General features: G+C 40.2%; 1 protein-coding gene and 8 non-coding genes across 9 annotated transcripts in view; 7 read left to right on the plus strand and 2 right to left on the minus strand.

Annotated features, from left to right (window-relative positions):
* LOC121608816 (cytoplasmic dynein 2 heavy chain 1) overlaps positions 1-27,149 on the plus strand; it is a 106,927-nt gene that overhangs the window by 50,006 nt on the left and 29,772 nt on the right. The window contains exons 73-82 of the mRNA XM_041940200.1: positions 241-375; positions 1,831-1,974; positions 3,858-3,947; positions 8,468-8,533; positions 8,657-8,707; positions 8,787-8,840; positions 9,166-9,297; positions 16,991-17,063; positions 25,107-25,267; positions 26,392-26,517. Of these exons, the coding sequence (XP_041796134.1) occupies positions 241-375; positions 1,831-1,974; positions 3,858-3,947; positions 8,468-8,533; positions 8,657-8,707; positions 8,787-8,840; positions 9,166-9,297; positions 16,991-17,063; positions 25,107-25,267; positions 26,392-26,517 (1,032 nt within the window). The remainder of the gene's footprint in view (positions 1-240; positions 376-1,830; positions 1,975-3,857; positions 3,948-8,467; positions 8,534-8,656; positions 8,708-8,786; positions 8,841-9,165; positions 9,298-16,990; positions 17,064-25,106; positions 25,268-26,391; positions 26,518-27,149) is intronic.
* trnam-cau lies at positions 10,153-10,225 on the plus strand. The gene has a single exon. It is a non-coding gene; the product is annotated as a tRNA-Met (tRNA).
* trnam-cau lies at positions 10,723-10,795 on the plus strand. Its single transcript has one exon. It is a non-coding gene; the product is annotated as a tRNA-Met (tRNA).
* trnam-cau lies at positions 13,339-13,411 on the plus strand. The gene has a single exon. It is a non-coding gene; the product is annotated as a tRNA-Met (tRNA).
* On the plus strand, positions 14,548-14,620 carry trnam-cau. Its single transcript has one exon. It is a non-coding gene; the product is annotated as a tRNA-Met (tRNA).
* trnam-cau lies at positions 15,072-15,144 on the plus strand. Its single transcript has one exon. It is a non-coding gene; the product is annotated as a tRNA-Met (tRNA).
* trnam-cau lies at positions 15,717-15,789 on the plus strand. Its single transcript has one exon. It is a non-coding gene; the product is annotated as a tRNA-Met (tRNA).
* On the minus strand, positions 20,953-21,025 carry trnam-cau. The gene has a single exon. It is a non-coding gene; the product is annotated as a tRNA-Met (tRNA).
* Positions 21,816-21,888, minus strand: trnam-cau. The gene has a single exon. It is a non-coding gene; the product is annotated as a tRNA-Met (tRNA).

Genomic DNA, 27,149 nt, shown 5'->3' on the forward strand with positions numbered 1-27,149 from the left:
CATCTATTTTATTTGAATTTATTTGAATACAAAAAAATCCCCGCATCAGCCTATTCAAAAATGACAACTCTCGCTTCTGTAACATTTATAAGATTACAGATCTCAACAAAATGACAGATGCATGACAACATGCTCTCTCTTATAACTTCTTGTGCCCCCCCCACCCCTCTTTTCTCCTTTTTTCTCATGTCTAATCCTTACCGTATCTTTTTTTCATACCTCCCTGTCCCTCTGTGTCAGACCCTGGCTACAGCTCAAGGTAATATTCTGGAGAACAGGGAGCTGATAGACAGTCTCAACCAGACCAAGGCTAGCAGTGCCCTGATCCAGGAGTCACTACTGGAATCACACAGGCTGCAGGCATCCCTGGACCAGGTACCAAACTTCAGGCAAAAGTGCACACACACAAAATCTGAAATAATGCCATGAAAAGCAGTGTTGACAGGCTGACCTCACTGCATGTCTTTTTATGTGGTTTGATTCATTTTTTTAAAGCTGTATTGGTCATAAAACAATGAAAAAGCGATATCACTTCTAGTTGTATCCGCCACGTTGAGCAGCCACATGGGTGACCTGCTGTTTGTTTGTGTGGTAATCTCCGCTCTGAATGGCTCACAAGCTTACAGGTACGAATCGAGATGCTGTAACTTCAAATCCTGAAAGGATAGCTGATACTCATAATTCAATACGACATTTTTTCCACAACATATTAAACTTTTTGCAACAGCTGTTTACAGACTTTGTGAAGACTTGTTGACCATTGAAACTATTCGGAATAAAGAACAATAATAAGCAAAGTAGATTATATACTTTTCACACATACACATGGAATATGTGTGTCATCTTTTAATGTATTTTCACACTTCAATTAACCAGTTAATCTGTAAAATTAAAGAAAATATATCAAAAGAATCATTTTTAAGCCACATTTTGTCATCTTTACTATATTTTATTCAAGACATATCGGAATGGTATTTCTAATTTAATTTTACCATTCAAAAGAGAGTCAGTATTAACCAGTGGATTACTGTCGTGTAATAACCACTTGAAAGTAGCTGGTTTAGTTACATGTATTGCCCTTCTCAATGTCTCTTATACTAATCTAACTTATTAATAAGAGGGAGAGAGAGAGAGTAAGAAGATTGAGGGCTGTGATGGAGAGACAGAGGGTGAAAGCACCAGACACACAAGAGAGGCGTAGGACAGAGAAAGACAGTCAGAGATACAGTCAGAGACAGAAAGCGTTGAATGTGTCGTGATATTTATGCCAATCTGCAAATGTAAAATTACACCACTAATGTACAATTTTTTTGTATTACCCACATAGGTGCAGTATACAATTATTTCAACTTATTTGAGTGGTCTACAGATAAACAAACTCACAGCCACTCACTGCACAAACTGCTCCAAACATCAGATGGCACATGTGCACAAGCAAGGGGCTATTGTAGATGTATTACATAATCATCCTCTAGGGTGCAGTGTTACACCAGAACTGTTTATGTGTTTTTCTCTCAGTTTTTTTTTCTTCATCTGTATCTGTTTTTCTCATATGCACCTCCCTGTTTTTTTCTCACATTTCCTATCTCATCACACCTCATGCTGTCCATCCTCATTCCTCTTTCTCTCTCTTTTCATTTTGATTCAAGTAAATATTTTCTGTTCACTTTTCCCCTTATCAATACCATACGAATCCCTCTCCCTGCCCTTCATCCCTGTATTGTATTTATTTGTAGCTCTATAACATCAGTGATTCTTTTTCTGCTGCGTCATGGTTTTCCCCTTTCTCTCTGTCCTTCCCTTTTCTCTTTCTCCTTGTTTTTATTTTAGGAGCGGGACGCCTACTTGCCTCTCGCAGAGAGTGCCAGCAAGATGTATTTTGTCATCACCGACCTGTCGAAGATCAACAACATGTACCGCTTCAGCCTTGCTTCTTTTCTGCGCCTCTTCCAAAGGGCTCTTCAAGCCAAGAAGGTGACTGGATGCCACTCAGCTCTTATAGTACTTCCATTTTCATCCAGCACGGCATGTTTGCCTCACTAAATTGTTCCAAATAATCTGCCCTTGAACCGAAACCAACAGCAGTACAACACCTTCATGCAGCAAGACAAACAAATAAATAATTCAACAGACAAACAAAAATACTAATATGCACACTGTGTTACTCTTTACAGTGCAGATAAAAACAGAATGTCTATTCTGTTGTTGCTTGCTGTAATGTAATATAATGTGTCCTTCACCACTCTTACATTATGTGAAGATGCAACAATACATTAAATGTTCACCTTTACATCTGTATGTATTGTACCCTTCAGGCTGTTCCTCCCCCAAGTTGCAGACATAAAATTATATAGTAATATTAGTGTACAATGTGGTTTGTATCAGCTGAAGAAGTAGTTGTTTTCGTACAATTGGAGCACAATTGCAAGACACTACATTTACTTAGGCGAGTGGTGATAGAAATACTGCTTTGTTCAGATTATTCTGACATCATTTCATTTCAGTTGAAATTAGCTTGATGTATTTCAGCTTTTTTCGCTTTGTTTTCTGTAGCAAGTTTATCTCAGTCTGACCTGTGCAGCTGGAGAGCGCCATGGACTGTATCGCGCCGCTGTTCTCCACCTGCGCCCTAAACACTGTCTGATAACCAGAGCACATACACGCACATGCATATTCACACAAGCACACACACACACACACACACACAGGCATGCACACATTGGGTTGGGAGATTGAACACTAATTCCCCAAATCCTGTGTGGGTTGTTAGAGCCAGTGCTGTCATCCAAGAATGTCACCAGGCAGCAGCTGGTCAAAACTGTTATGTGTGTGTGTGTGTGTGTGTGTGGCTGTTTGTGTGGGTTCGTGTAGGTGGGCTTGTGGACACATTCAGTGAGTGTGGTCAGAATACTGCATTGATTCATGGACTCTCTCTCTCTCTCTCTCTCTTTGTAGCTTTGGGTTTTTTTGTTGTATTAAATGACCAAGTTTAATTTTCCATGAGCTGCAGATGGTTCCCGAGATCTGGAAGAGAATTTTAGCCTCTCATATCCGACATAACACGATGAACAGTGCTCTTATTTGCTCACACACAGACAGGCAGGCATACACAGCGTCTGGGCTCAGGCACTGTATACACAAAGTGCTAACTCACTAAACACCTGTGTTTGAATGAAGTACGTGCTTGCATAAAACCTCAAGTAGAGCTTCAGGAAGGAGAAAAAGAAGGACAGATGCTGAGCTGGGAGTATGGGATCTAGAATTTCTCTTTTTTTTTTCGCCATTTCCCTTCGGATGTATGGTATTTTCTTTTTGTGTCTGATTCTCATTCTCTAATTACTCTGTTTCACCATCGCTGTAACATTTTCTTCCTCCTCCTAATAGATGTTTCTATTCCATTCTGTATAAACACTCCGACAGTTTTACTGCTGTCCCACCTTACAGTGCAGACACCAACTTCCACCAGCATTTTGGTGGAAGAGCAAAATGTCTCTCTGGTGATTTGTATGTCAGACACAAAATGAAGGTGTGAAAGATAAGAAAAATGGTACAAGTTATATATGGTACAAGTTATATGTGTGTCCTTGTGTCTGTTGCAGGATCCTGAGACATCCAAGTTACCTTGATTTGAAAGAAGGAGAGAACATTTTGGAATAAAAATGTCACTGCTAACTTTTTTAATTTAGTGCTGAAGCACACAAAAGCACATACCACAGAGATACAAGTACTGTATCATCTAAATCTGTTTATAGACAGCACATCCCTCATACTTTGCCTCACCAGTTTAGCTGCCCCTTCTCTTTTTGTCCTTTTCCTTTGTCCTCACATGTGAGTGTGTGTATGTGTGTGCATTTTAGGAAGTGGAGAATACAGAAGCCAGGATTGCTGCTTTGGAGGCCAGCTTAAAGAATATGGTGTACGAGTATGTCTGCCGGTCACTTTTCAAGGTAATGCATGCACACCCAGAAATAGAACAAATGTAGTTTTGAACAATTCCTGTCATGACTCAGGTGATTTGTATAAGTGATAGGTGGGTAGTGACAGCAGGGCTCGCATTGCAAAATGGGTTCAGTCTGTTTTGAGATAAACAGTTTAATTTCTGCCTTGTTGTTCCCTGTTAAACACATGAGTCAAAGAAGTATCTCCACTTAATCTACTCACAGCAATAAGAATTTTCATTGCCAAGCTACCTAATGTGGTTATGAATAAGTCAATCCTTGTTGAGTTGACATGAAAGTAAAGGTAAAGGTAAGAAACAAAGCTCAATGAGGAGTATGGCCTAGAATGGCCGAATCTGAACAACGAAAATACAACATTAGATTTTATTCAGCAACAAATTGAAAGTATTATCATGGCGTGTTGGTTTCCTCACCTACGTAGTACTACTCCTGCTTTACCCCCTCAATCCTTTCTCCCTCACCGCTATCACAATTTGTTATGTCTGGTCTACCAGCCAATCATAGCGCAAGATTTCAGCTGACAGGCTAAAAGTTATTACGCTACCTTTTTTTTTTTTTTTTTTAACTCGTGACAAGGTTGGTTCATCTCCAGCAGATGCACTGATATCTTTGTGATTTTGTAATATAAAATAGTAGCATAGTAGTGTTCTTATTGATCATTTGGAGCAGAACCACAATCAGATAAAAGAAATACATTACACACTTATGCAATCAAACCTCTGCATCTAACACAGTAATGAAGTGTCAAATATTGACCAACAGAGCAATCACTGCATCGATCAGGCAGTAAATGCTAAATGTAATTTCTGTGTGTGTGTGTGTGTGTGTGTGTGTGTGTGTGTGTGTGTGTGTGTGTGTGTGTGTGTGTGTGTGTGTTGGCCATTTCAAGCAGAGTGAGGGTGGTTTTAACCGCTGATCACGTCTGTAGGCTATCAACCCAACAATTGCACACAAACACACACACGCACACACACGTGCATATAGACAGTAGCCGCCCAGTCATTAGCAGAGAGGAAACACTGGACTACATTATCAGGGCTCCTGTCAATATCAGTGCTACAAAAGAGATAGCCTCAAGGGGTAGAGGAGAGTGGTGAGAAAAGGGGTCCAATGAAAAGATAAAGGTGGATAATGAACAAGAAAAAATGAGGAAAGCATAATGGGAGACAAGGAGAAAGAGGAGAATTTGAAAGGAGAAGGTAATCAAGAATAGAAAACATTCTTATATATCATATACATCTCAGCAAAAGAAAAAATAAACAAACCACCACAAATTTTAGGAATTACTGTATTTTTTAAGGCTGTCGAAGACACTTAGATTGTTCTGTAATCGTATTAAATTCCACTGCAAACACAACTGATTCAGCTTAATAAGGTATTGATTGAGCATGGCTAGGCACATCAAAGCTGTGATAAAGAATCTCTACCAAATATTGATTGTTGAATCTCTCATGAGCAGTCGGTGTAAATTTGTTAAGCTAATGTTATTTGAACTACAATGAGGTGTTCTCTGTTTTAAACAGCTTTGAATTTTCTTGAAGTAAATGTCCTGAACGATAATTTGAAATTAAAATGAAATGGGGTCCATGTTTAAGTAAAAACCTAGGCCTGGATTTACCCATGTATGATTAATTGAACTTAATAGTAGTCTTTGAATTGATAGGGTTGTATATTCAAATGAAAAGTTTGTGAGAAGTGAGAAGTTTCATCCTGACATTTTGGGCTGGTTTGGTCTCACTTAGTATTTGATACATTGACAAAAGCTTTATTGTGTAAAAATTACAATATGGACAGAATTAGACAGTGTGCATATATTCTACCCCTGCGATGACTTGGAGTAGTGATGAATAATTAACTGTGACACTGTGACACTGTCACTTCGTGGCAAAACTTCCTGTTTCTGGAAATATTTGTCCATAGAGAACATGCAACAGTAACAACAAGTAATGTTCGACACACTGGTGTACACTGGAGGGTTGTTCATTGAGATTGTGTTTTTAGGGTAATAAAGTCATAAACCACCAAAGACAGAATACAGTACGATTGTGTATTTGTGTGTGTTTAATGTACATGGATCTCTATCTTGTTTTGTTGGGTCTGTTTGTGGAGTGGCAGGTGGAAGCATTCAATAGATGAACTATGTGTGTGTTTGAGAATGTGGATACATCTCTCAGTACATGCAGTAGGTTGAGCTGCAGTGATGTGCTGAAGGGTGACATATTCCAGGCTGTACTGTCTACTGAGGTTCCCGTCCTGTCAGAGTGTCGGTATGACAGCAGTTCACACGTACACTCACAGGATTTTTATCCTCATTGCACCCTTTTTGCTTCATTTCTGTCTGACACACACACTCATAAAAACACACATGCAGATGTACTGAATACACACAACAACCAGGACATTGTGCCAGTCTTTGTTTGATCAGTTATATCATATTGCTGGGCCCTCTCGATTCAGCTGTGCGAGCTGTCACTTCAGTACGTGGAGTTGAACTTGGCAGCTTGGTGTAAATCATCCAGACATCGGATCAAGAGACGAACCGTGGAGAGGGTCGTAAAGAGGGCACGGTAGTGAAGAGCTCATGTCCAAATGTAGCCTGAAGGTTGGCCTCACTGCAGCTCAAGCTGGTTCTACAGCTGTTTGTAAATGTACAGAATATAATTTTAGGTGACAGGCACAGAGATGTGCTAAGGAGGTTTTTGCAGGTGTGGAAATTGTCTAAATACTTGGACCATGTTTATTTTGTTTGGTTTATGTGTCTGCTTATTTTTTGGAAGAGTTGGGGGTAAAGTAAAACCCTACTTTTTATTTGTTAAACAATTCTCTTACAGTTTTAGTTATAGTCTTCCACCTTTATCACAGCTAAACATTGGTATTAATATCAAAGGACATCAAGGGGAGACCTACAACTGCTTGGAAGGAAAAATTTAAAACTAAGGAAACACTGAACATAATGTGTGCGGGACATTTAAATCCATTGTATTCCTTGGGGGGAAAAGGCCATAGTCTGTAGATGTAACTGTGCATGCTGACAGAGTGTTTATGTGGTACACTACTTGACCCATGTTGCATCCGCAGATCTTGTGTAAACAGCTTGGAATATAGTGGGTCATGTGGTTTGGTGTACATGGGTCCCACATGGCTTGGTCCTATGTTTAAATGTAGGCACACAGGAGGCACAACATTAGTTGCATTGGCCAGTTGTCAGTTTAAGATGCTCTTTAAGGAGCATGTTAAAAACCACTGAGAGTCTAAATTATTTCATTTGATCATTAGATGCTGGTGCCTTTTGCATACCCTCGTCCCTTTGGCTAATGGAGCTTAATCTCATCCAATGATGCTGTAATTCAGTAACAATACAGTAAGCACATCTCAATAATTGTAGGCACTTTGGCTGCAAAAGAGGTTTTCTCAGACAGGCTTCCATGTCGCTTATGTACCTGATTTTTCAGCAACAACATCTGGAAGCAATGATAGCAGCTCCTGTGAATAGCCAGACTGATTAGATTAACACCGTCGTTTGACTTATTGCCACTTTACACAACATTGGGACGTATTATTGCAATGCATGCATTTTCGAAATTGGTTGTCCTTGCAAATTTACATAAATATACTGTACATCACATTACAGAAGCAGTGTGCTGTATTTCAATGTGACTATTATTAGGTGCACTGTCTGTTAATAATCTTGGCAAATCAGTATTGCAATGCTGTTATTTGCAGCAAAAACATCAGAATCAGTTATAATGCTGTAATGTAACTGTCGAGAGAAATAAAATATTACTATGATGCTTTTGGAGGCCAGTCACACTACAGAAGTTAATTTAAAAAGTCAAGTATGTAAGGAAAAGTATATGGAGTGTTTCTCATTTTTAGTTGTCACTAAAGGTCACACAGTCCAAAAGTATTACAGACAAGCAAACATGCTGACAGCAAGAAATTGTAGGACTAGGAGGTAAGCCATGCGGCAGAGTTGTAGTTACTGTGAGTGACATGCAGCTTCCTGTCTGTCTTTAAAATCATTTACAGCATATATTTGTTTACAAGTGTGTGCTTGCGTGCGTAAGTTTGTGTATATTTGCCTTCTGCATTCTTCCTCACTGCTTTCTCCCTGTTTCTTCTTCTCTTTCCTCTATATTCACTGTGTCCACTGCAGTCTCTTGGTCACTGCCTTTCTGTTTCTCTGTGTGGATGGGAGTGGGATGAGTATCTTGTTTAGTGGCTGTGTCTGTTACTCTCTCAAACTCTATCTACGGATGAGACACAAAGAGAGACAGGCACAAAGTGTGTGGGGATGATGCGACAGACAGTGTAGTTCTTGTCAGAGTGTAGCAACCCTTTACAAACCCGCAAGTTAGACGGGCTGAGCTGCCTATGCTGCCTAACTTCCTCTGTCTGGAAGAGATGCTAACATTTTGTGCTGTACCATGGCTTTCTTTGATTGTAATTTTGAGGAGGACAAAAAAGCATGTTCTCATATGTGTATGAACCTTTTGTCTCTGTCTCAGGCTGACCAGATGATGTTTGCGATGCACTTTGTGAAAGGCATGCACCCTGAACTCTTCCAGGAAAGCGTGAGTATCTGTGTAGATTTAGTGTCTGCATCTGCAGGATTTCATCAGGACTAATTTCAGTGACAAATTAAATATAGAAATTCTGCTTTGGACCTGCCAAATGTTAACTGCACTCTGCTGTAGGAATGGGATGTCTTCACTGGATCCATTGTAGGAGAAATGTTTAAGAAAGAGGTAAGAGCAGCTGTTTTCTGAGAATGAGAAAACTCTGCACTATTTCTCTTTTTGACTTACACCTCTCCTCTCTCGACAGGAGTTCCCCTCTTGGATTGATCAGGAGAGGCATGGAGCAGTGGCCATCTTAAAAGTAAACACATTAATGTATACACTGACATACACGTGCATACACATATATACAGACACAAGATATGGACATTATTACAGCATCTGCTGCATGTGCGATGTGTGACAAAAGCACAACATTAATGCTTAATAATGTAAACAGTCATTTTTGCATTCAGTTATTTTCTCCAGCCAGCAGACATAAAAAATAATACTTTAGGCCTTTTAAATAGAAAGCCAGCAAAGCGGTCCTTACTGAGCTTAAAATTGGACCCACTTATCTGTTATTATTTCTTGACCTTTCCATCACCTTTGACTTCCTTTTGACTTTTTCCATCCCTCTTTCACAGGCTACATTTTCAGGCCTTTACCAGTCCCTGTGTTTGAGTGACTCAGACCTTTGGCTGTCCTTCTCGCAGAGCTCGCAGTGTGAACAGGAAATCCCATCCTCCATTGCCAAGAAGATTACTCCCTTCCAGCAGGTCAGCTTTCAATCAAAAACCATCAGCCAGATGGGAGAACTTATCGTTATTTACAGTGTATATCAAAAGTCTGCACACACTTAAAACAGTTTGGTTATGTTTTGTAGCCCCCTCCTTCACATGTGGTTTGAGATTGAACGAAGATTTAGCTAATCTCATTTCAAAACTTGAACAAGACAGAAGACAGTTATAGCTTAGGTCAAGTTTGCACATTGTCAAACCAATGCAATACTTATTTACTTTGTTTATTGTCTTCCCCAAAATCTATTTTTTTTTTAAAAAGTCTCATAATCTGAAGGTTGTGAGTTTAAGCCTCACATGGGACATGTGTTTTAAAGTCAAACAGACAACACAATGCAATAGATTCACAAAAAAATGAAAAATTATCTACGAAAAACATACAACTCATGAAAACGTATGAAAAACAAAGAGTTGACAGCAACAGTCGAAGAATCTGATGGAAGCCTAACATTGGAAGTTACTTCACACTCATCTATGCCCACACATTCACCACTGACTGAAGTGACTAACACATGCACTGAATTATCTTTTCTTTGTTGTATTTTAAATTGTTAGTCTCATTTTTCTTTCAACCTGCACTCACCCTCTCTTGTCAACGGTCAATTCTGAAGCAAACATACACAAGTTTTACAAATAAAGCCAGTGAGCTCTTGATGTTTCTGACGTGATGACTGAACCATCAAGTTGAATTGTTGTTGCTCACCTTTTAAGATGTGACAAGAGCCCTAACTGCCTTGTTGTTACAGAAGTTGGATATTAAGAAAAAATTAAGGTCATCCACAGTTGCAACAGTGTCAATGCTGAGAATTCGTCTCAATGACAATTATATTTTAAGCCTCGTTGGCGCAGTAGGCAGCGCGTCAGTCTCATAATCTGAAGGTCGTGAGTTCAAGCCTCACACGGGGCATGTGTTTTAAGGTCCCATAACACAATGCAGTACATTCAGGTAACAATGTATGAATAACACACAGTTGATGACAACAATCGGACAATCTGACAGAAGCCTAACATTGCAGCTTAGCTCACACACATTCACCACTGACTGAATTGACTATCACATGCACTGCAGAATCATTTCTTCGTTGTGTTCAAATTGTCAGTGTCATGTTTCTTTCAACCTGCGCTCGCCCTCTTTTGTCAACAATCAACTCATTAGGTAACATGGACCAGAAGTTTTGCAAATGAAGACGTAAACACAAATGTGTGTTCATATCATTTTCCTCACTTTTTGTTTCCGACGTCATGAAGGAACAGTCAAGTTAAATTGTTGTTGCTCGTCTTTTAACATGTGACAAGAGGCCTAACTGTCTTGTTGGTACAGTAGCCGGACAGTTGGAAAAAGTTAAGTGACTCCACAGTTGCAACAGTGACAAATCGTCTCAATTCCTAAATGAATGTTTTGAGGCCTCGTTGGCGCAGTAGGCAGCGCGTCAGTCTCATAATCTGAAGGTCGTGAGTTCAAGCCTCACACGGGGCATGTGTTTTAAGGTCAGATGACAACACCATGCAATAGATTTAAGTAAAAATTCAAAACAATCAATGAAATACTATAATGGAGACACAAACTGCTCACTATCAAATGTAATGTACCACTTACGTGGTGTAAGAATGGACAATTAGTTTCTCAATGGCAGAACTTGCATTTAAAATCACTACAAAAACACCACCATTCCTTTAGGAGCGTTTCATTGTTGGCTGTGCATCTGTGAGAGTCAAATAGCTGCTCTCAGGCCAGCGTCTCTGCCACTTTTTTTTTTACACTACACTGCATAAATCTCTGACACCATACCTCACACTCATCCATGCACACACTTTCACGACTGACTGAAGTGACTACCTCATGCACTGCACTATCACTTGTTTATTGTATTTATATTGTGAGTCTCATGTCTCTCTGTGCTTGCCCTGTTTTGTCAACGGTCTACTCCGAAGCAAACATACGCAAGTTTTACAAATAAAGCCAGTGAGCACTTAATGTTTCTGACGTGATGAATGAACCATGAAGTTGAATTGTTGTTGCTCATCTTTTAAGATGTGACAAGAGCCGTAACTGCCCTGTTGTTACAGAAGTTGGATATTTTGAAAAAATTAAGTTACTCCACAGTCACAACAGTGTCAATGTTGACAACTCATAATCTGAAGGCCGTGAGTTTGAACCTCACACGAGGCATGTGTTTTAAGGTCAGATGACAACACAATGCAATAGATTCACATAAAAATGAAAAATTATCTATGAAAAACATACAACTGATGCCAGCAGTCAAAGAATATCTCAGAACTGTTGCGTTTGGCAGCTGTCCAACGAAAATTTATTTCATCACAACAAAATAGAATAATGGAGACACAAACTGCACACTATCGAAAATAATGTGCCAATTATTTGGTGAAAGAATGGATAAATTAGTCTCTCCATGGCTGAACTTGCATTTGAAAACATTACAAAAACACCACCATTCTTTCAATTGTGTTTCATTGTTGGTTGTGCATCTGCAGGAGTCTAAGAACTGCTCTCAGGCCAGCATCTCTGCCACTCGTATTTGTTTTGCACAATGCAATGTAAATCCGTGACACCATACCTCACACTCAACCATGCACACACAGTCACCACTGACTGAACAGACTACCACATGCACTGCAGTATCATTTCTTTGTATTTATATTGTTAGTCTCATGTTTGTTTCAACCTGCACTCGCCCTCTTTTGTTAATGGTCAACTTCTAAGATAACATAGACAGGAATTGTTACAAATGAGGACAATAAACACATGGATGAGTTAAGATCAGTTTTCGTAATTGTTGACTTTGCTATCATGAATAAGCTGTCAAGTTTAATTGTTGTTGCCCACCTTTAAAGTTGTGACAAGAGGCCTAACTGCCTTGTTGGTACAGTCAACGGACATTTAGAAAAATCGTTGGGCATCTGTGAGAGTCTGCTGCTCTCAGGCCAGCATCTCTCGCACTCAACGTTGCTTGTTTTACACTATGCTGCGTAAATCTGAACCCATACCTCACACTCATCCATGTACACACATTCACCACTGACTAAAGTGACGACCACATGCGCTGTATTATCTTTTCTTTGTTGTATTTTTTTTTGTTAGATGTTTCTTTCAACCTGTGCTCACCCTCTGCTGTCAACGGTCAACACCATTGCAAACACACAGTTTTACTAACAAGTTTTACTAACAAAGCCATTGAGCACTTGATCTTTCAGACGTGATGAATGAACCATCAAGTTGAATTGTTGTTGCTCACCTTTTAAGATGTGACAAGGGTTAGGGTTGGAGTTGAATAATCTGGGTTAGGGCTGGAGTTGAATAATCTGACATCTGATGGAATGAAGGACCTGCGGTAGCGTTCCTTCTTGCACACTGGATGCAGCAGTCTGTTACTAAAGGAGCTGCTAAGGGCCCCCACTGTGTCATGCGGGGGTGGGAGGGGTTGTCCATGATCAATGTCAGCTTGGCTAACATCCTCCTCTCACCTACATCCTCAGTTGTGTCCAGAGGGCAGTCCAGGACAGAGCCAGCTCTCCTGACCAGCTTGTTTAGTCTTTGTTTGTTTGTTTAGTATGCAGCAGACCACTTCGTAAAAGACTGCAGATGCGACCACAGAGTCATAGAAAGTTGGGTGAGGTGGGAGTGTTCAAGTGGATTGGAGGAGAGTGAAGTGGTGTGAGGATGGAGCTGCTGGTGTCAGGGATGTGCTGGGGGGGGACTGAGAGGTAACGCTGTCTGGTCTGGGTTCTGGTGGTTGGGGGAGGGAATGGGGATAGAATCAAACCTGTTAAAAAACAGGTTCAGCTCATTTGCCCATTCTCGATCTCCACATTCTGGGCCCCAGCCATTGTCGCCGCTGTGGCCTGAGATGGTTTTTAGGCCCCTCCAAACCTCTCTGGCGTTGTTTCCCTGCAGGCACTCCTCCAGCTTCCTCCTGTAGCTCTCCTTGCCTCAATCGCTATTATCATCTTTACAGTTGTAACAGTGACAAATTATCTCAAATGCAAAATCTGTGTTTTCAGGCCTCGTTGGCGCAGTAGGCAGCGCGTCAGTCTCATAATCTGAAGGTCGTGAGTTCAAGCCTCACACGGGGCATGTGTTTTAAGGTCAGATGACAACACCATGCAATAGATTTATGTAGCAATTCATAACAATCAATGAAAAACCTAAAACTGATAAGAACAACCAAAGAATCTGAAAGAATCCTCATATTGACCACATCTCTTGTGAAAATGTACCTTGTCACAACAATATGGAAGCAGTAGATTAATGTAAAAATGAAAAATAACCTGCGAAAAACATACAACTGATGCCAACAATCAAAGAATGTCTCAGAACTGTTACGTTTGGCAGCTGTCCAATGAAAGAATGGACAATTAGTCTCTCCATGGCTGAACTTGCATTTAAAAACATTACAAAAACACCATCATTCCTTTAGGAGTGTTTCATTGTTGGTTGTGCATCTGTGAGAGTCTAAGAGCTGCTCTCAGGCCAGCATCTCTGCCACTTGTGTTGGTTTTACGCAATGCAACGTAAATCCCTGACAGTGTAAAAAAAGCAACGACGAGTGGCAGAGACGCTGGCCTGAGAGCAGCTCTTTGACTCTCACAGATGCACAGCCAACAATGAAACGCTCCTGAAGGAATGGTGGTGTTTTTGTAATGTTTTTAAATACAAGTTCTGCCATGGAGAAACTAATTGTTCATTCTTACACCACGTAAGTGGTACATTACATTTGATAGTGAGCAGTTTGTGTCTCCATTATAGTATTTCATTGAATGTTTCAACCTGTGCTTGCCCTCTTTTGTCAACAGTCAACTCCTAAGGTAACATGGACCAGAAGTTTTGCAAATGAAGTAATAATATCATTTTCCTCACTTTTTGGTTCCGTCGTCATGAACAGTCAAGTTTAATTGTTGTTGCTCATCTTTAACATGTGATAAGAGGCCTAACTGTCTTGTTGGTACAGTAGCCGGACAGTTGGAAAAAGTTAAGTGATGCCACAGATGTAACAGTGACAAGTCACCTCATTTACGAAATTTATGTTTTGAGGCCTCGTTGGCGCAGTAGGCAGCGCGTCAGTCTCATAATGTCAGGCTGACACTGGAATGAGGACTCAGATGCAGAGATAGAAAAATCCACAGATTTATTTAACAGTGTTCAGAGGTCTCTTCGCAGAGTGTAACCAAAATGCAGTACAACAATTCGTCTCAATAAAGATTGAATTTTAAGCCTCGTTGGCGCAGTAGGCAGCGCGTCAGTCTCATAATCTGAAGGTCGTGAGTTCAAGCCTCACACGGGGCATGTGTTTTAAGGTCCCATAACACAATGTAGTACATTCATGTAACAATGTATGAATAACACACAGTTGATGACAACATCTGACGGAAGCCTAGCATTGCAGGTTAGCTCACACTCATCTATGCACGCACAGTTGCCCCTGACTGAATTGACTATCACATGCACTGCTGTATCATTTCTTTGTTGTATTCATATGGTCAGTCTCATGTTTCTTTCAACCTGCGCTCGCCCTCTTTTGTCAACAATCAACTCATTAGGTAACATGGACCAGAAGTTTTGCAAATGAAGACGTAAACACAAATGTGTGTTCATATCATTTTTCTCACTTTTTGGTTCTGTCGTCATGAAGGAACAGTCAAGTTAAATTGTTGTTGCTCATCTTTAACATGTGACAAGAGGCCTAACTGTCTTGTTGGTACAGTACACGGACAGTTGGAAAAATGTGAGTTTTGAGGCCTCGTTGGCGCAGTAGGCAGCGCGTCAGTCTCATAATCTGAAGGTCGTGAGTTCAAGCCTCACACGGGGCATGTGTTTTAAGGTCAAACAGACAACACAATGCAATAGATTAATGAAAACATTCAAAATGAAATGAAAATACTATAATGGAGACACAAACTGCTCACTATCAAATGTAATGTACTCGTTATGTGGTGTAAGAATGGACAATTAGTCTCTTTATGGCAGAACTTGCATTTAAAATAATTAAATGCAAGTTCTGCCATAGAGCTGCTCTCAGGCCAGCGTCTCTGCCACTCGTCGTTGCTTTTTTTTTACACTACACTGCGCAAATCTCTGACACCATACCGCACACTCATCCATGCACACACTTTCGCGACTGACTGAAGTGACTACCTCATGCACTGCACCATCACTTGTTTATTGTATTTATATTGTGAGTCTCATGTCTCTCTGTGCTTGCCCTGTTCAGCGGTCAGCGGTCAACTCTGAAGCAAACATACTCAGGTTTTACAAATAAAGCCAGTGAGCACTTGATGTTTCTGACGTGATGACTGAACCATCAAGTTGAATTGTTGTTGCTCATCTTTTAAGATGTGACAAGAGCCCTAACTTTGTTGTTGTAACAAAAGTTGTATTTTACGCCTCGTTGGCGCAGTAGGCAGCGCGTCAGTCTCATAATCTGAAGGTCGTGAGTTCAAGCCTCACACGGGGCATGTGTTTTAAGGTCCCATAACAATGCAGTACATTCAGGTAACAATGTATGAATAACACACAGTTGATGACAACAATCAGAGAATCTGACAGAACACATGCACTGCAGCATTTTATGCAACATAAATCTCTGACACCATACCTTGTCGACTAGTAAATAAGAAAAACACTCAGAAAACAGCCAAAATTGAGCATAATTGAATCTATCAGGTTAAAAGATGTGCACAAAAAATGTTGTTTGTATTATGAGTGCCATTTTAAACTATTCTTAACATTCTTCAACAACAAAATGATATTTTAAATGCTGCTGAAATGTGTGGCACTTTGCACTGTGCATCAGGGTTTTGGTGAGGGTCCACATTTCTTGCCAGTTTTTGAAATTAGTCCTTTATTTACCAAGAGTGCTTCAGCTGGCAGCTGCAAAACTGGCTACAATTTAGACCCTTCAAGAGTTTGACAGGCTCGGATTGCTGTTCCAAGTGTCTCAAAACATGATGGAAAGGATCTTTTTGTTTAGAGTAAGATCCTTTTTTTTAACCAGAAACAGCCGCTATATCACTCTCGCCAAAGCCACCAGACTGCATTTATAGAAACAATAATTTTATCATTGTAATCAGTTAGACCAGAGAGATTTAAATGTCAGATTAAAAAAAAACAGTAATTACCAGATAACTGAAACCCTGCTGTGCCTTGTGAGCCCATTATCTTGGAAGTTAAATGTGTACATTGTTAAAATAACAATAAGTTTAACAAATAGTATATCTGGTGCCGACTAGCAAAGGTAGCAACATTAAATGGACTAGTCCACTAATCAGGTTCACCCTTAATCTCAAAGTCTCCGTGAATTTAAATTGGAAATTTCATCCAAATCACTTTTTTTTCCTCTGAGGTTGACTTTTCAGATATTTTCGACATGTTTAAGTGACTCTGGCTACATAAACTGTCATTTGGTCAATTAACGCTAACCCCATTAAAAATGACTGAATGACGCATAATGACACTTGATGACAAGAGTCATAAATAATCATTAAGGGTCCGTCCTGTTCACAGGTGTCACATCATGGTTATGATGGTGTCATGTCAGTCTTATATGCATGCCCCTTCAAATTTGATATGAACAGGTATGACTCAGTGACTGAGTTTTAATGGGTACCTGTTGTTTCTTTCTTCCTCACTTTGTCTTTTTCTCTTTGCTTTCCCCAGCTGTTGTTGGTTCAGGCAGTCAGACCAGACCGACTGCAGAGTGCCATGGCAGCATTTGCCACCCAGGCCCTTGGTAAGTGTCTCATTTTTTTAAATGTATTATTATTATTTCAATCATTGTTGCCTGAGTGGGCTGAAGTTATGCTCAGTACCGTTCTGCTGTGGTTGACCACAATTCACATAAAAAGCAATCTTTATTCACAATTTCCCACTGTAAAACAAGAAAAAGAAATCACACTCACAACATATTCATTCTGCCCTCTGGGCACCCAGTCCCTCTGGAAACAGGCCTCATTTTTATTGATATTTTGCCAGCTTTCTCCTCTTTCCCCTTTTATTCTCACTTGGTTAGACGAAAACAAGTATCACATTAATGAGTATGCAGTACAGGCCAAAAGTTTGGACACACCTTCTCATTCAATGCGTTTTCTTTATTTTCATGACATTGTAGATTCTCACTGAGGGCATCAAGACTATAAATGAACACATGCGGAGTTATGTACTTAACTTAACAAAAAGGTGTGCATTATCAGGGTTAATTAATGGAATTTCTTGCTTTATCAATGGGGTTGGGACCATCAGTTGTGTTGTGCAGAAGTCAGATTAATACACAGCCAACAACCCTATTGGACAACTGTTAAAATTAATATTATGGCAAGAACCAATCAGCTAACTAAAGAAAAATGAGTGGCCATCATTACTTTAAGAAATGAAGGTCAGTCAGTCCGGAAAATTGCAAAAACTTTAAATGTGTCCCCAAGTGGAGTCGCAAAAACCATCAAGCACTACAACGAAACTTGCACACATAGGACCTACCCAGGAAAGGAAGACCAAGAGTCACCTCTGCTTCTGAGGATAAGTTCATCCGAGTCACCAGCATCAGAAATCGCAAGTTAACAGCAGCACGGATCAGAGACCAGATGAATCCCACACAGAGTTCTAGCAGCAGACCCATCTCTAGAACAACTGTTAAGAGGAGACTGCGCGAATCAGGCCTTCATGGTCAAATAGCTGCTAGGAAACCACTGCTAAGGAGAGGCAACAAGCAGAAGAGATTTGTTTGGGCCAAGAAACACAAGGAATGGACATTAGAGCAGTGGAAATCTGTGCTTTGGTCTGATGAGTCCAAATTTGAGATCTTTGGTTCCAACCGCTGTGTCTTTGTGAGACGCAGAAAAGGTGAACGGATGGATTCCACATGCCTGGTTCCCACTGTGAAGCATGATGGTGTGGAGGTGTTTTCCTAGTGACACTGTTGGGGATTTTTTAAAAATTGAAGGCACACTGAGCCAGCATGGCTACCACAGCATCCAAACACACCTCCAGGCTGTTTAAGGGCTATTTGACCAAGAAGGAGAGTGATGGAGTGCTGCAGCAGATGACCTGGCCTCCACAGTCACCGGACCTGAACACAATCAAGATGGTTTGGGGTGAGCTGGACCGCAGAGTGAAGGCAAAGGTGCCAACAAGTGCTTAACACCTCTGGGAACTCCTTCAAGACTGTTGGAAAACCATTTCAGGTGACTACCTCTTGAAGCTCATGGAGAGAATACCAAGAGTGTGCAAAGCAGTAATCAGAGCAAAGGGTGGCTATTTTGAAGAAACTAGAATATAAAACATGTTTTCAGTTGTTTCACCTTTTTTTGTTAAGTACATAACTCCACATGTGTTTATTCATAGTTTTGATGCCTTCAATGTAAATAGTCATGAAAATAAAGAAAACACATTAAATGAGAAGGTGTGTCCAAACTTTTGGCCTGTACTGTACACAAATCACTCTATGCATACCTTTGTATGTGTATTGCAGGTGTTGAAGATAAACAAACCAACCAATACATTTGATTGAAATGATAAACTGTAGCTGTGTTTTCTACAAAGAAAGACAAGTATGGAAAGCTTTTGGAAAATTTGAGCAGCATGATTTGTGTTTGTTCTGATAAAGGTTCAGTAAATCCTTAGCCTTCCGAATTTGAGTCTGATTGTGATTAACAATTAGCTGTGAGCATCATGAATGACTAGGTCCTCCTTTACCGCTTTTGGTATGGAAAGATGTTTTTTTTTGTCACAAGTACCTTCTGCTGTCAGACTCTACTCAAGCAAAATATTCTCAGACAAAGCTTTTATTCTGGATGTCTGAGCAATACTTCAGTCATCAATGGTGTGATTTTTTTTCATGATAGTCTTCTTCATCCTTTGTCTTTATTTATCTTTCATTGTGAGAATACCACTGTCCTTGAGTACATACCACATATACAAACACACACACACACACACACACACACACACACTTCTTGCTGCCTGTTCTCATTTCTCATTGTCTGTCTTTCTCACACTGACACAAACACAAATACTGTGGTGCGTGTGCACACAACACACTCACGCAGTTATGACATCATTAGAGAGTAGTTAGTTTATTGCGCTTAATGAGCCCATTCATTCAGTCCAGATAATCGTATGGTGTTTTGGCTTCTGACTGCACTATCTGTGACACTGCTAATTGGTGTCAGGTGAAACTAATATGCAGGTGTTAATATATATGTACAAAGCTAATTTTCAGTTGTGTGTGCTGTGTGACAAGATGCTAGTTGACTGATATTTTTTAGGTTCTGCTAGTGTTTGTGTAGGACTGTTTGTATGAAAAAGAGCATGTACATTCTGTGCTATACCTCAAAATGTCAACATTTGTATGTGTGTGTGTTTTTGGCTGTTTTCAAGTTTCTCACAATCAAGTTAACCACCAATGCCTAAAGTAATTTTTTTCCCACAATATTGCTTACATGTTAAAAAAAGGAAAAAATACAATTCTTGTTGCTACTCCGATTAGATTTTGAAAATTTACAAAACAAAACCCAACAAACACACAAACCCAGCTGACCATTATGAAGCTTTTCCTTTTGGGTCATTCAAATGTCAGGCTTATGTCTGCCTTTCTGATCATATAATTGGAAATATTTAGTGGCCCTCATAATACACTATTATGAATGACTTTTGTAACAAGTGAAACAACACAACATTTTTTAAAGGTTTCAGTTTTAGTTTGTTCGGTCTTGAATTTTGGATACAAGAATGTACTCTTTATTTCCTTTACTCTCTGTTCCTGCACCTAACATTATACAGTATACCAAATACACGCATGCATTTTAAAAAGCCTAACTGGGTGTGTTAACCTTGGGGAATTCTATGCTTTGGATGTCAGCATGTTGTCATATGAATATTCCAGTATGGATAAGCAATAGCTCAAGGCCAAACATTCCTCATTTGAATGAGAAAACCCTCCCAATATTTCTAAGTGCTTTACAAATGCAGCCCCACCCAAAAATAGAATTTCTCTTGTGCTGTTCCAGTGCTTTAGTAAAATAAACCTGTCTGACTTTAGGATGTCATAAGATAACATTGGTCCAGTGATATTCATTTTGTTGGCTCAACTTGAGTGTGTTTGAGACTACAGCCAAATTATATTGCCACATCCTAGTGAAATCACCATTGGTGCTGTGATTCTGAAGTAGGATTGGTTCCATCAATAATTTTCTATGCGGCAGCTTCAGCCTCATGTGTCTCTTGTTTACATTTTCACGATATTATCTATGCTGTCAATCTACATGAGGAGAGCTGAAATCATATAAATCACTAAGTTAAAGCTGAGCTGCATATTATAGAAATAACACGGGGATTGAGAAAGGAATTCATAACTTACTGCATGGATGAGTGTGAGGTATGGTGTCAGATGGGCTAATTGTCCATTCTTTCACCACATAATTGGTACATTGCTTTCGATAGTATGCAGTTTGTGTCTCCATTATTCTATTTTGTTGTGATGAAATACATTTTCTTTGGCAAGCTGCCAACCTTAATAGTTCTGAGGCATTCTTCGATTGTTGGCATCGATGGTATGTTTTTCGTAGACTATTTTTAATTTTAATGTGAATCTACTGCATTGTGTCGTAATCTGACCTTAAAACACATGCCCCGTGTGAGGGTCGAACTCACGGCCTTCAGATTATGAGACTGACGCGCTGCCTACTGCGCCAACGAGGCATGAAAATGAGGAATTTGTGATCGGGAAGAATTGTCACTGTGGAGTAACGTGGCAGTTAGAGCTCTTGTCGCATCTTTAAAGGTGAGCAACAACAATTAAACTTGACAGTTCATTCATGACGCCGAAACCAAAAATTGAGGAAAATGATCTGAACACCATTCGTGTTTGCTTTCCTCATTTGTAAAACTTCTTGTCCATGTTATCTTAGGAGCTGACCGTTGACAAGCGCAGGTTGAAAGAAACATGAGACTAACAATATAACTACAACAAGGAAATGATTCTGCAGTGCATGTGGTAATCTGTTCAGTCAGTGGTGAATGTGTGTGCATGGATGAGTGTGAGGTATGGTGTCAGGGATTTACGTTGCATTGCGTAAAACCAACACAAGTGGCAGAGATGCTGGCCTGAGAGCAGCTCTTACACTCTCACAGATACATAACCAACAATGAAACACTCCTAAAGGAATAATGGTGTTTTTGTAATGTTTTTAAATGCAAGTTCAGCCATGGAGAGACTAATTGTCCATTCTTTCACTGGACAGCTGCCAAACGTGACAGTTCTGAGACATTCTTTGATTGTTGGCATCAGTTGTATGTTTTTCGCAGATTATTAATCATTTTTACATTAATCTACTGCTTCCATATTGTTGTGACGAGGTACATTTTCACAAGAGAACTGGCCAATATGAGGATTCTTTGGTTGTTCTTATCAGTTTTAGATTTTTCATTGATTGTGTTGAATTGTTACACTAATCTATTGAAATGTATAGTCATCTGACCTTAAAACACATGCCCCGTGTGAGGTTCGAAGTCACGGCCTTCAGATTATGAGACTGACGCGCTGCCTACTGCGCCAACGAGGCATGAAAATGAGGAATTTGTGATCGGGAAGAATTGTCACTGTTGCGACTCTGGCGTAACGTGACAGTTCGTTCATGACACTGGAACCAAAAATTGAGGAAAATGATCTGAACACACATTCGTGTTTGCTTTCTTCATTTGTAAAACTTCTTGTCCATGTTAGAGTTGACCGTTGACAAAACAGGGTGAGCGCAGGTTGAAAGAAACATGAGACGAACAATATAAATAGAAAAAGAAATGATTGTGCAGTGCATGTGGTAGTCTGTTCAGTCAGTGGTGAGTGTGTGCGCATGGATGAGTGTGAGCTCTTGGACTCTCACAGATGCACAGTCAGTAATGAAACACCACTGAATGAATGGTGGTATTTGTAATGTTTCACGGTAGAAGAAACAAAACCTCAACTTGACAGTTAATTCTTGACTTCACAAACCAAGGCTGAGATAATGACCTGAACACGTCTAATTATTTGCTTGTTGTTGCAGCTTTTAACCATATGACACAGTTTTCATCGCTGCATGGAATTGCTCTGTTGACATGGAGGTGAACATGTTTAGACTTTCAATTTTTTCCAAAAATAGTTTCACCCTCAAATTGTTTCACAAATGTTGTTAGTTGGACATTCAGAAGTGCAGTCGAGGAAAAAAGGTGGTTCCAAAAAAGAATGGAGGATATAGACAGACAGAGAAGGAGAGGGCACTTTGGTGAGCCAGAGTACTATGACTGACTCGCTTTCCATTGATAGCAAGAGCTCTATTGACTAAAACTCAGCGTCAGCTGTTGTGCAGCTGCTCCAGAGTGCTAATAATAATGCTAGCTCATTGAGGGTGATGCTCCAAGCTTAGTGTGTTTGAGATTGTCCATCAGTTTATGTCTTCATGTTTGAAGGTCTGTATGATATTTGCATATGACTTAAGATTCTCAGTTTTTCAATTCTTGCTTCCAGGTACTTCATTTTCTTAAAACCAATGCCCCATGTGAGGCTCGAACTCACGACCTTCAGATTGAGACTGACATGCTGCCAACAAGGCGTGCTGCCAACAAGACTGCAGGAGTTTTTATCAATATGTGAAAACAGAAACAATTGCCATTCAAGATAGCAATTCAGCTTTTGTGTGTGACATTGTGTTCTTGATGTCTGTGTGTGTGCATGGCTATCTGTACTTCTGAGCCCATCTCTCTTTTATTAGTTCTATTATTCTTTATAGGTACGTGTCTTTTGAGCTAATTCCCCAGGGGCATGTGTGGCCTCCTCGTCTCTCTTCTTTTTTGTCTGTGGGCAGCTCAAATAACACAGATTTACTCTATCCTGTCCACACACTCCTTGATCAGCAAGTGAACCCATCGACAAAGGTGTCATGCGTGTACGATTGTGTGATGTGGGTGAGAGTGTGTCTCTGAGTGAGAGAGTCAGATAAAAACAGGGACAGGAGAGAAGACGATTTTGTGTGTATGTGTATGTGTTTTTGGCTGTAAATCAGTATGCTAATGAGGCATGGTCTGTAATCCTCTTATAGCTAATCTCACTCAATCCCCCCAGTCCAGGCCTGGGCACTGCTCTCACACACAGGCATGCCTGGGTGAACACAACCTCACGCGCACACACACACACACACACACAGACACACACACACACACACACACACACACACACACACACACACACACACACACACACACACACAAACACACACACAATTTTGCTTGCTCACTGGGTTGCTCATTCTACTTCTCAAAAATACAAACACTCCTACATTTGCATAAAAACATCTGTCTTATCATTAATCATCCTTTCAAGAAGACACCCTTTTTGTTTAAACCATCAATCAGCATTTTAATGCAAATGTGCTCCATCAAATACAATGACTTTAATCGAAAGATAAAAATATATATATTAATAGAAAAACTCTATGTCAAGTGTTTCTGTGTGACCAAGTGTCTGCTCATTAATTTTTAGTAATTCAGTGTTTCCTCCACTAAGCAGTGTTTGAATCATAGGGAGACTGTGGTACTGCCTTTTTCTTGACTCCTCTTTGCCCTGATTGTGTGTCATAAAAGCCAAGGTGAACTTTGCTATTCACAGGTAGCGGATGCTGGTCTGCAGCATGAATACAGATTACCTGTCCATGTCAAAGGTAATCGTGTATGCATTTGTGCACGCGCACGTTCTGTAAATGCTCCCTTTTTTTGCAGTCAGACATCACAAGCCATGTGGTCAGATGACTGTTTTTCTAAGTGTTGCCATGGTGATGCAACAAAAGGTCACTCTGAGATGTTCTCTACGAAGACCTTGTGCGTGTGCATATGTGTACTTTGGTGCAGCAGATTGCATTTGGCAGGAGACACCAAAAGAATGTTCAGGCTGGGGCAGTCATCTCAACCAGAAGACAGCATTCTCTGTGTGTGTGTGTGTGTGTGTGTGTGTGCGTGCGTGTGTGTGTGTGTGCGTGTGTATGTTAGTGTGTGAGAGAGTGTGTGAGAGAGAGAGAGAGATAGGTGCTGATACACGCACAAATAACGTCACAGTGGAATTTCTAACACCGCCACTTACATTGTCTGTGCTTGTGTGTCACTATTAACTCATATCTGATATGCGATTCAATATATTACAGCAGGATTAGAGCCTAATGCTCAGTGAGGAAACACACACATGCAGACACACACTCAGACTTATACACAAAGAGCCTGGCTTCTCAGCACCAGGGGGCTGACAAGGTATTCTTCTGCGATGTATGATGAATACTGCTGCATACCTAGCACTCTGTATGCACAGCACATCGCCCTCCTAATCTCTCTTGCTCTGTCTCAGTGTCTTCCTCTTACGCCCTCTCTCCCTTTCTACATCATTGCCTCTTTCCTGCTCTCCCTCTTCTTCTACTTTTTTCTTTTCTCCAACCTCCCTTCTCCATCACCCCCCCTCCTGCCCCCTTAAGGCACTGTCTACCACTGTCATGCCCTCCCCTGTCTCCCTGTCATCTTTTCCCGCTTGATTTGTCTACCCCACCTGTGTCCCCTTCTACTGTCACCAAATGCCCCTTTGCTGCTGCTTAATAGCATTTACCCTTTTTTGCCGTTTCTCTGTCCCCTCCTGGTGGACCCTATGTGCAGTATATCCAGTCACTTTGACTTTGAGTAGCATGTCTTTAAATGAAATGTTGAAACACCTCTTTACAGATGTGTTTTTCGCACCCCTCATTATCTTCCTATCACCTCTTCTCTACAGGTATGAAAGAGCTCTCCCCTCCTCCTCTGAACCTGCGACGTCTATACACTGAGACACTGAAGTGGGAGCCGGTGTTGATCATCATCTCTCCAGGGGCAGATCCGTCCCAGGAGCTTGCAGAGCTAGCAGCTGAAACCGTGGGCAGGGACAACTATCACGAGGTAGAGAATAACAGTATTAAATGGGAGAAGTCATTGCAGATTAGCAAGAGCAAATGGATTTTTTTTAACAGACTACCAAGATCTGTGCATGCAATAAATGAGGAAAGCAAGACCGCTTGTTGAACATTGCATTGAATTCATATCAGTTTGGAGGCATGGCTCTTGATAATGTTCTGCCAGTAGAGTTCATCAGTTGTACTTTATTTCAAGACACCAAGAAGTCTGAGAAAGGTGCCTTTGCAAGACACTCCTACACACCTGCTGTTATTCAATATGTAGTTAATACAGCTATTCGAGAACAGTGCTGTTATTATTTTATCTTTTTGTAATTATTAACAAATCCCCTGAAGCGACAAAACCTACAAAGAAATGTATCATACTAACAAGTATTGTCTGTGCCTGATGTACAGTAGCTTCTGCCCCTGGGTCATAGAAAAAAAAAAAGATATACACATAAAAGAGCCATACCATTGCTTTTGGTGTCATGTTGCTTCATTACAGTTTGATTTGTATTTATAAGGGATTTATGGCTCATCCTTCAATTTTAAATGACTGTGACAAGACTTCTTGCCAAAAAATCATCACCAACATTTCATAGATGTTATTTATAGCTTTCAAAAGATATGCTTTTGTTGGTGTCTGTCTTAATATGTTTTTTTCTTTTTAAATATGCAAACCTACTCACCAACAGCTCACAGTTTTTGACTATGTAGCTGTGTTTTAGATGTAGATGTGTTTTATTCAAGAATATTTAAACAGCTCATAGTAAATTCCATTGTAACTTTAACAAGTAAACCCACTAAAGATGTACACACTGCATCCCACTCATATGAGTGCTGCACATAACATTACTGTAAATGATATGACTTACACATGAATATAAATCACATTGATTATGAGTTCCTGGCCTCTGTGTGGGAACTCGATTCATAAAAATCATATTTGAAATCTCACTTTGCAAGTATTTCATAGTTTCTGCCACTGAGGAAAGAGATGAATTTAAATATTGAATTAGATTATCTGCCCACAATTTTTCAGAAATTACAATGTTGAATCACATTTTCCATCCCACTGCCTCTGTTTCTCGCCCCCTCCTACCTCCTTCACTCTCTTTGTCTGTCTAGATCTCTATGGGTCAGGGACAGGCTGATGTGGCCTTAGCTACACTCAGAGAATGTTCCCGAAATGGAGACTGGCTTTGCCTGAAAAACCTTCACCTTGTCACTACATGGCTACCCCTCCTGGAAAAAGTAGGTACTCTGTGTGTATGACTCTGTGTGCTAGTTATTAGTAATTATTAGACAGTGCTATCTGACAAGGACCCTTTGTGATCAACTCAGGGAGAGAGGGCTGAAATCAAATTGTTTCTTGTCTGTCCACAGTAGTATTGCATTACCATTACTGTAAAATTATATCATGCTTCTGCCACTGTGGTCGGGAAAAGTTAAAGTACAAAAGATAAACAGAAACTGTTTATCATGTAGTTCCCATACTTGATGAAATGATTCAACAATGTGGCTATAACAAGTCCAAAACGAACATAATAAATCAATGATAAGACTTCAAAGTGACACCAAGAAAAGGGTCCAATAAAGTCCACATGGGATACATCCAGTGGAATGATTGCTCTAGGCTAAGTCCATGAAAATAGTCTAGGAAATGGGTTTTGTGAAACAAGCTGTTCCTCAGATCATCTCAAGCCCATAGTGACAGGTTGGCAGAGTTTGGGTCAGGGGGAAAGGTCAGTGGAAACAGGGAGCCTGGAGGATGTTATGTACATAAAGTGTACATGTAATCTCTTGGTTAACCCCTCTTTGTCAGGGTTTATCTATAATATTACAACACTGCTACATACACACAAACACAAGAATACAGGAACACA

The sequence above is a fragment of the Chelmon rostratus genome, chromosome 7 (assembly GCF_017976325.1).
Source record: "Chelmon rostratus isolate fCheRos1 chromosome 7, fCheRos1.pri, whole genome shotgun sequence".
NCBI lineage: Eukaryota > Metazoa > Chordata > Actinopteri > Chaetodontiformes > Chaetodontidae > Chelmon > Chelmon rostratus.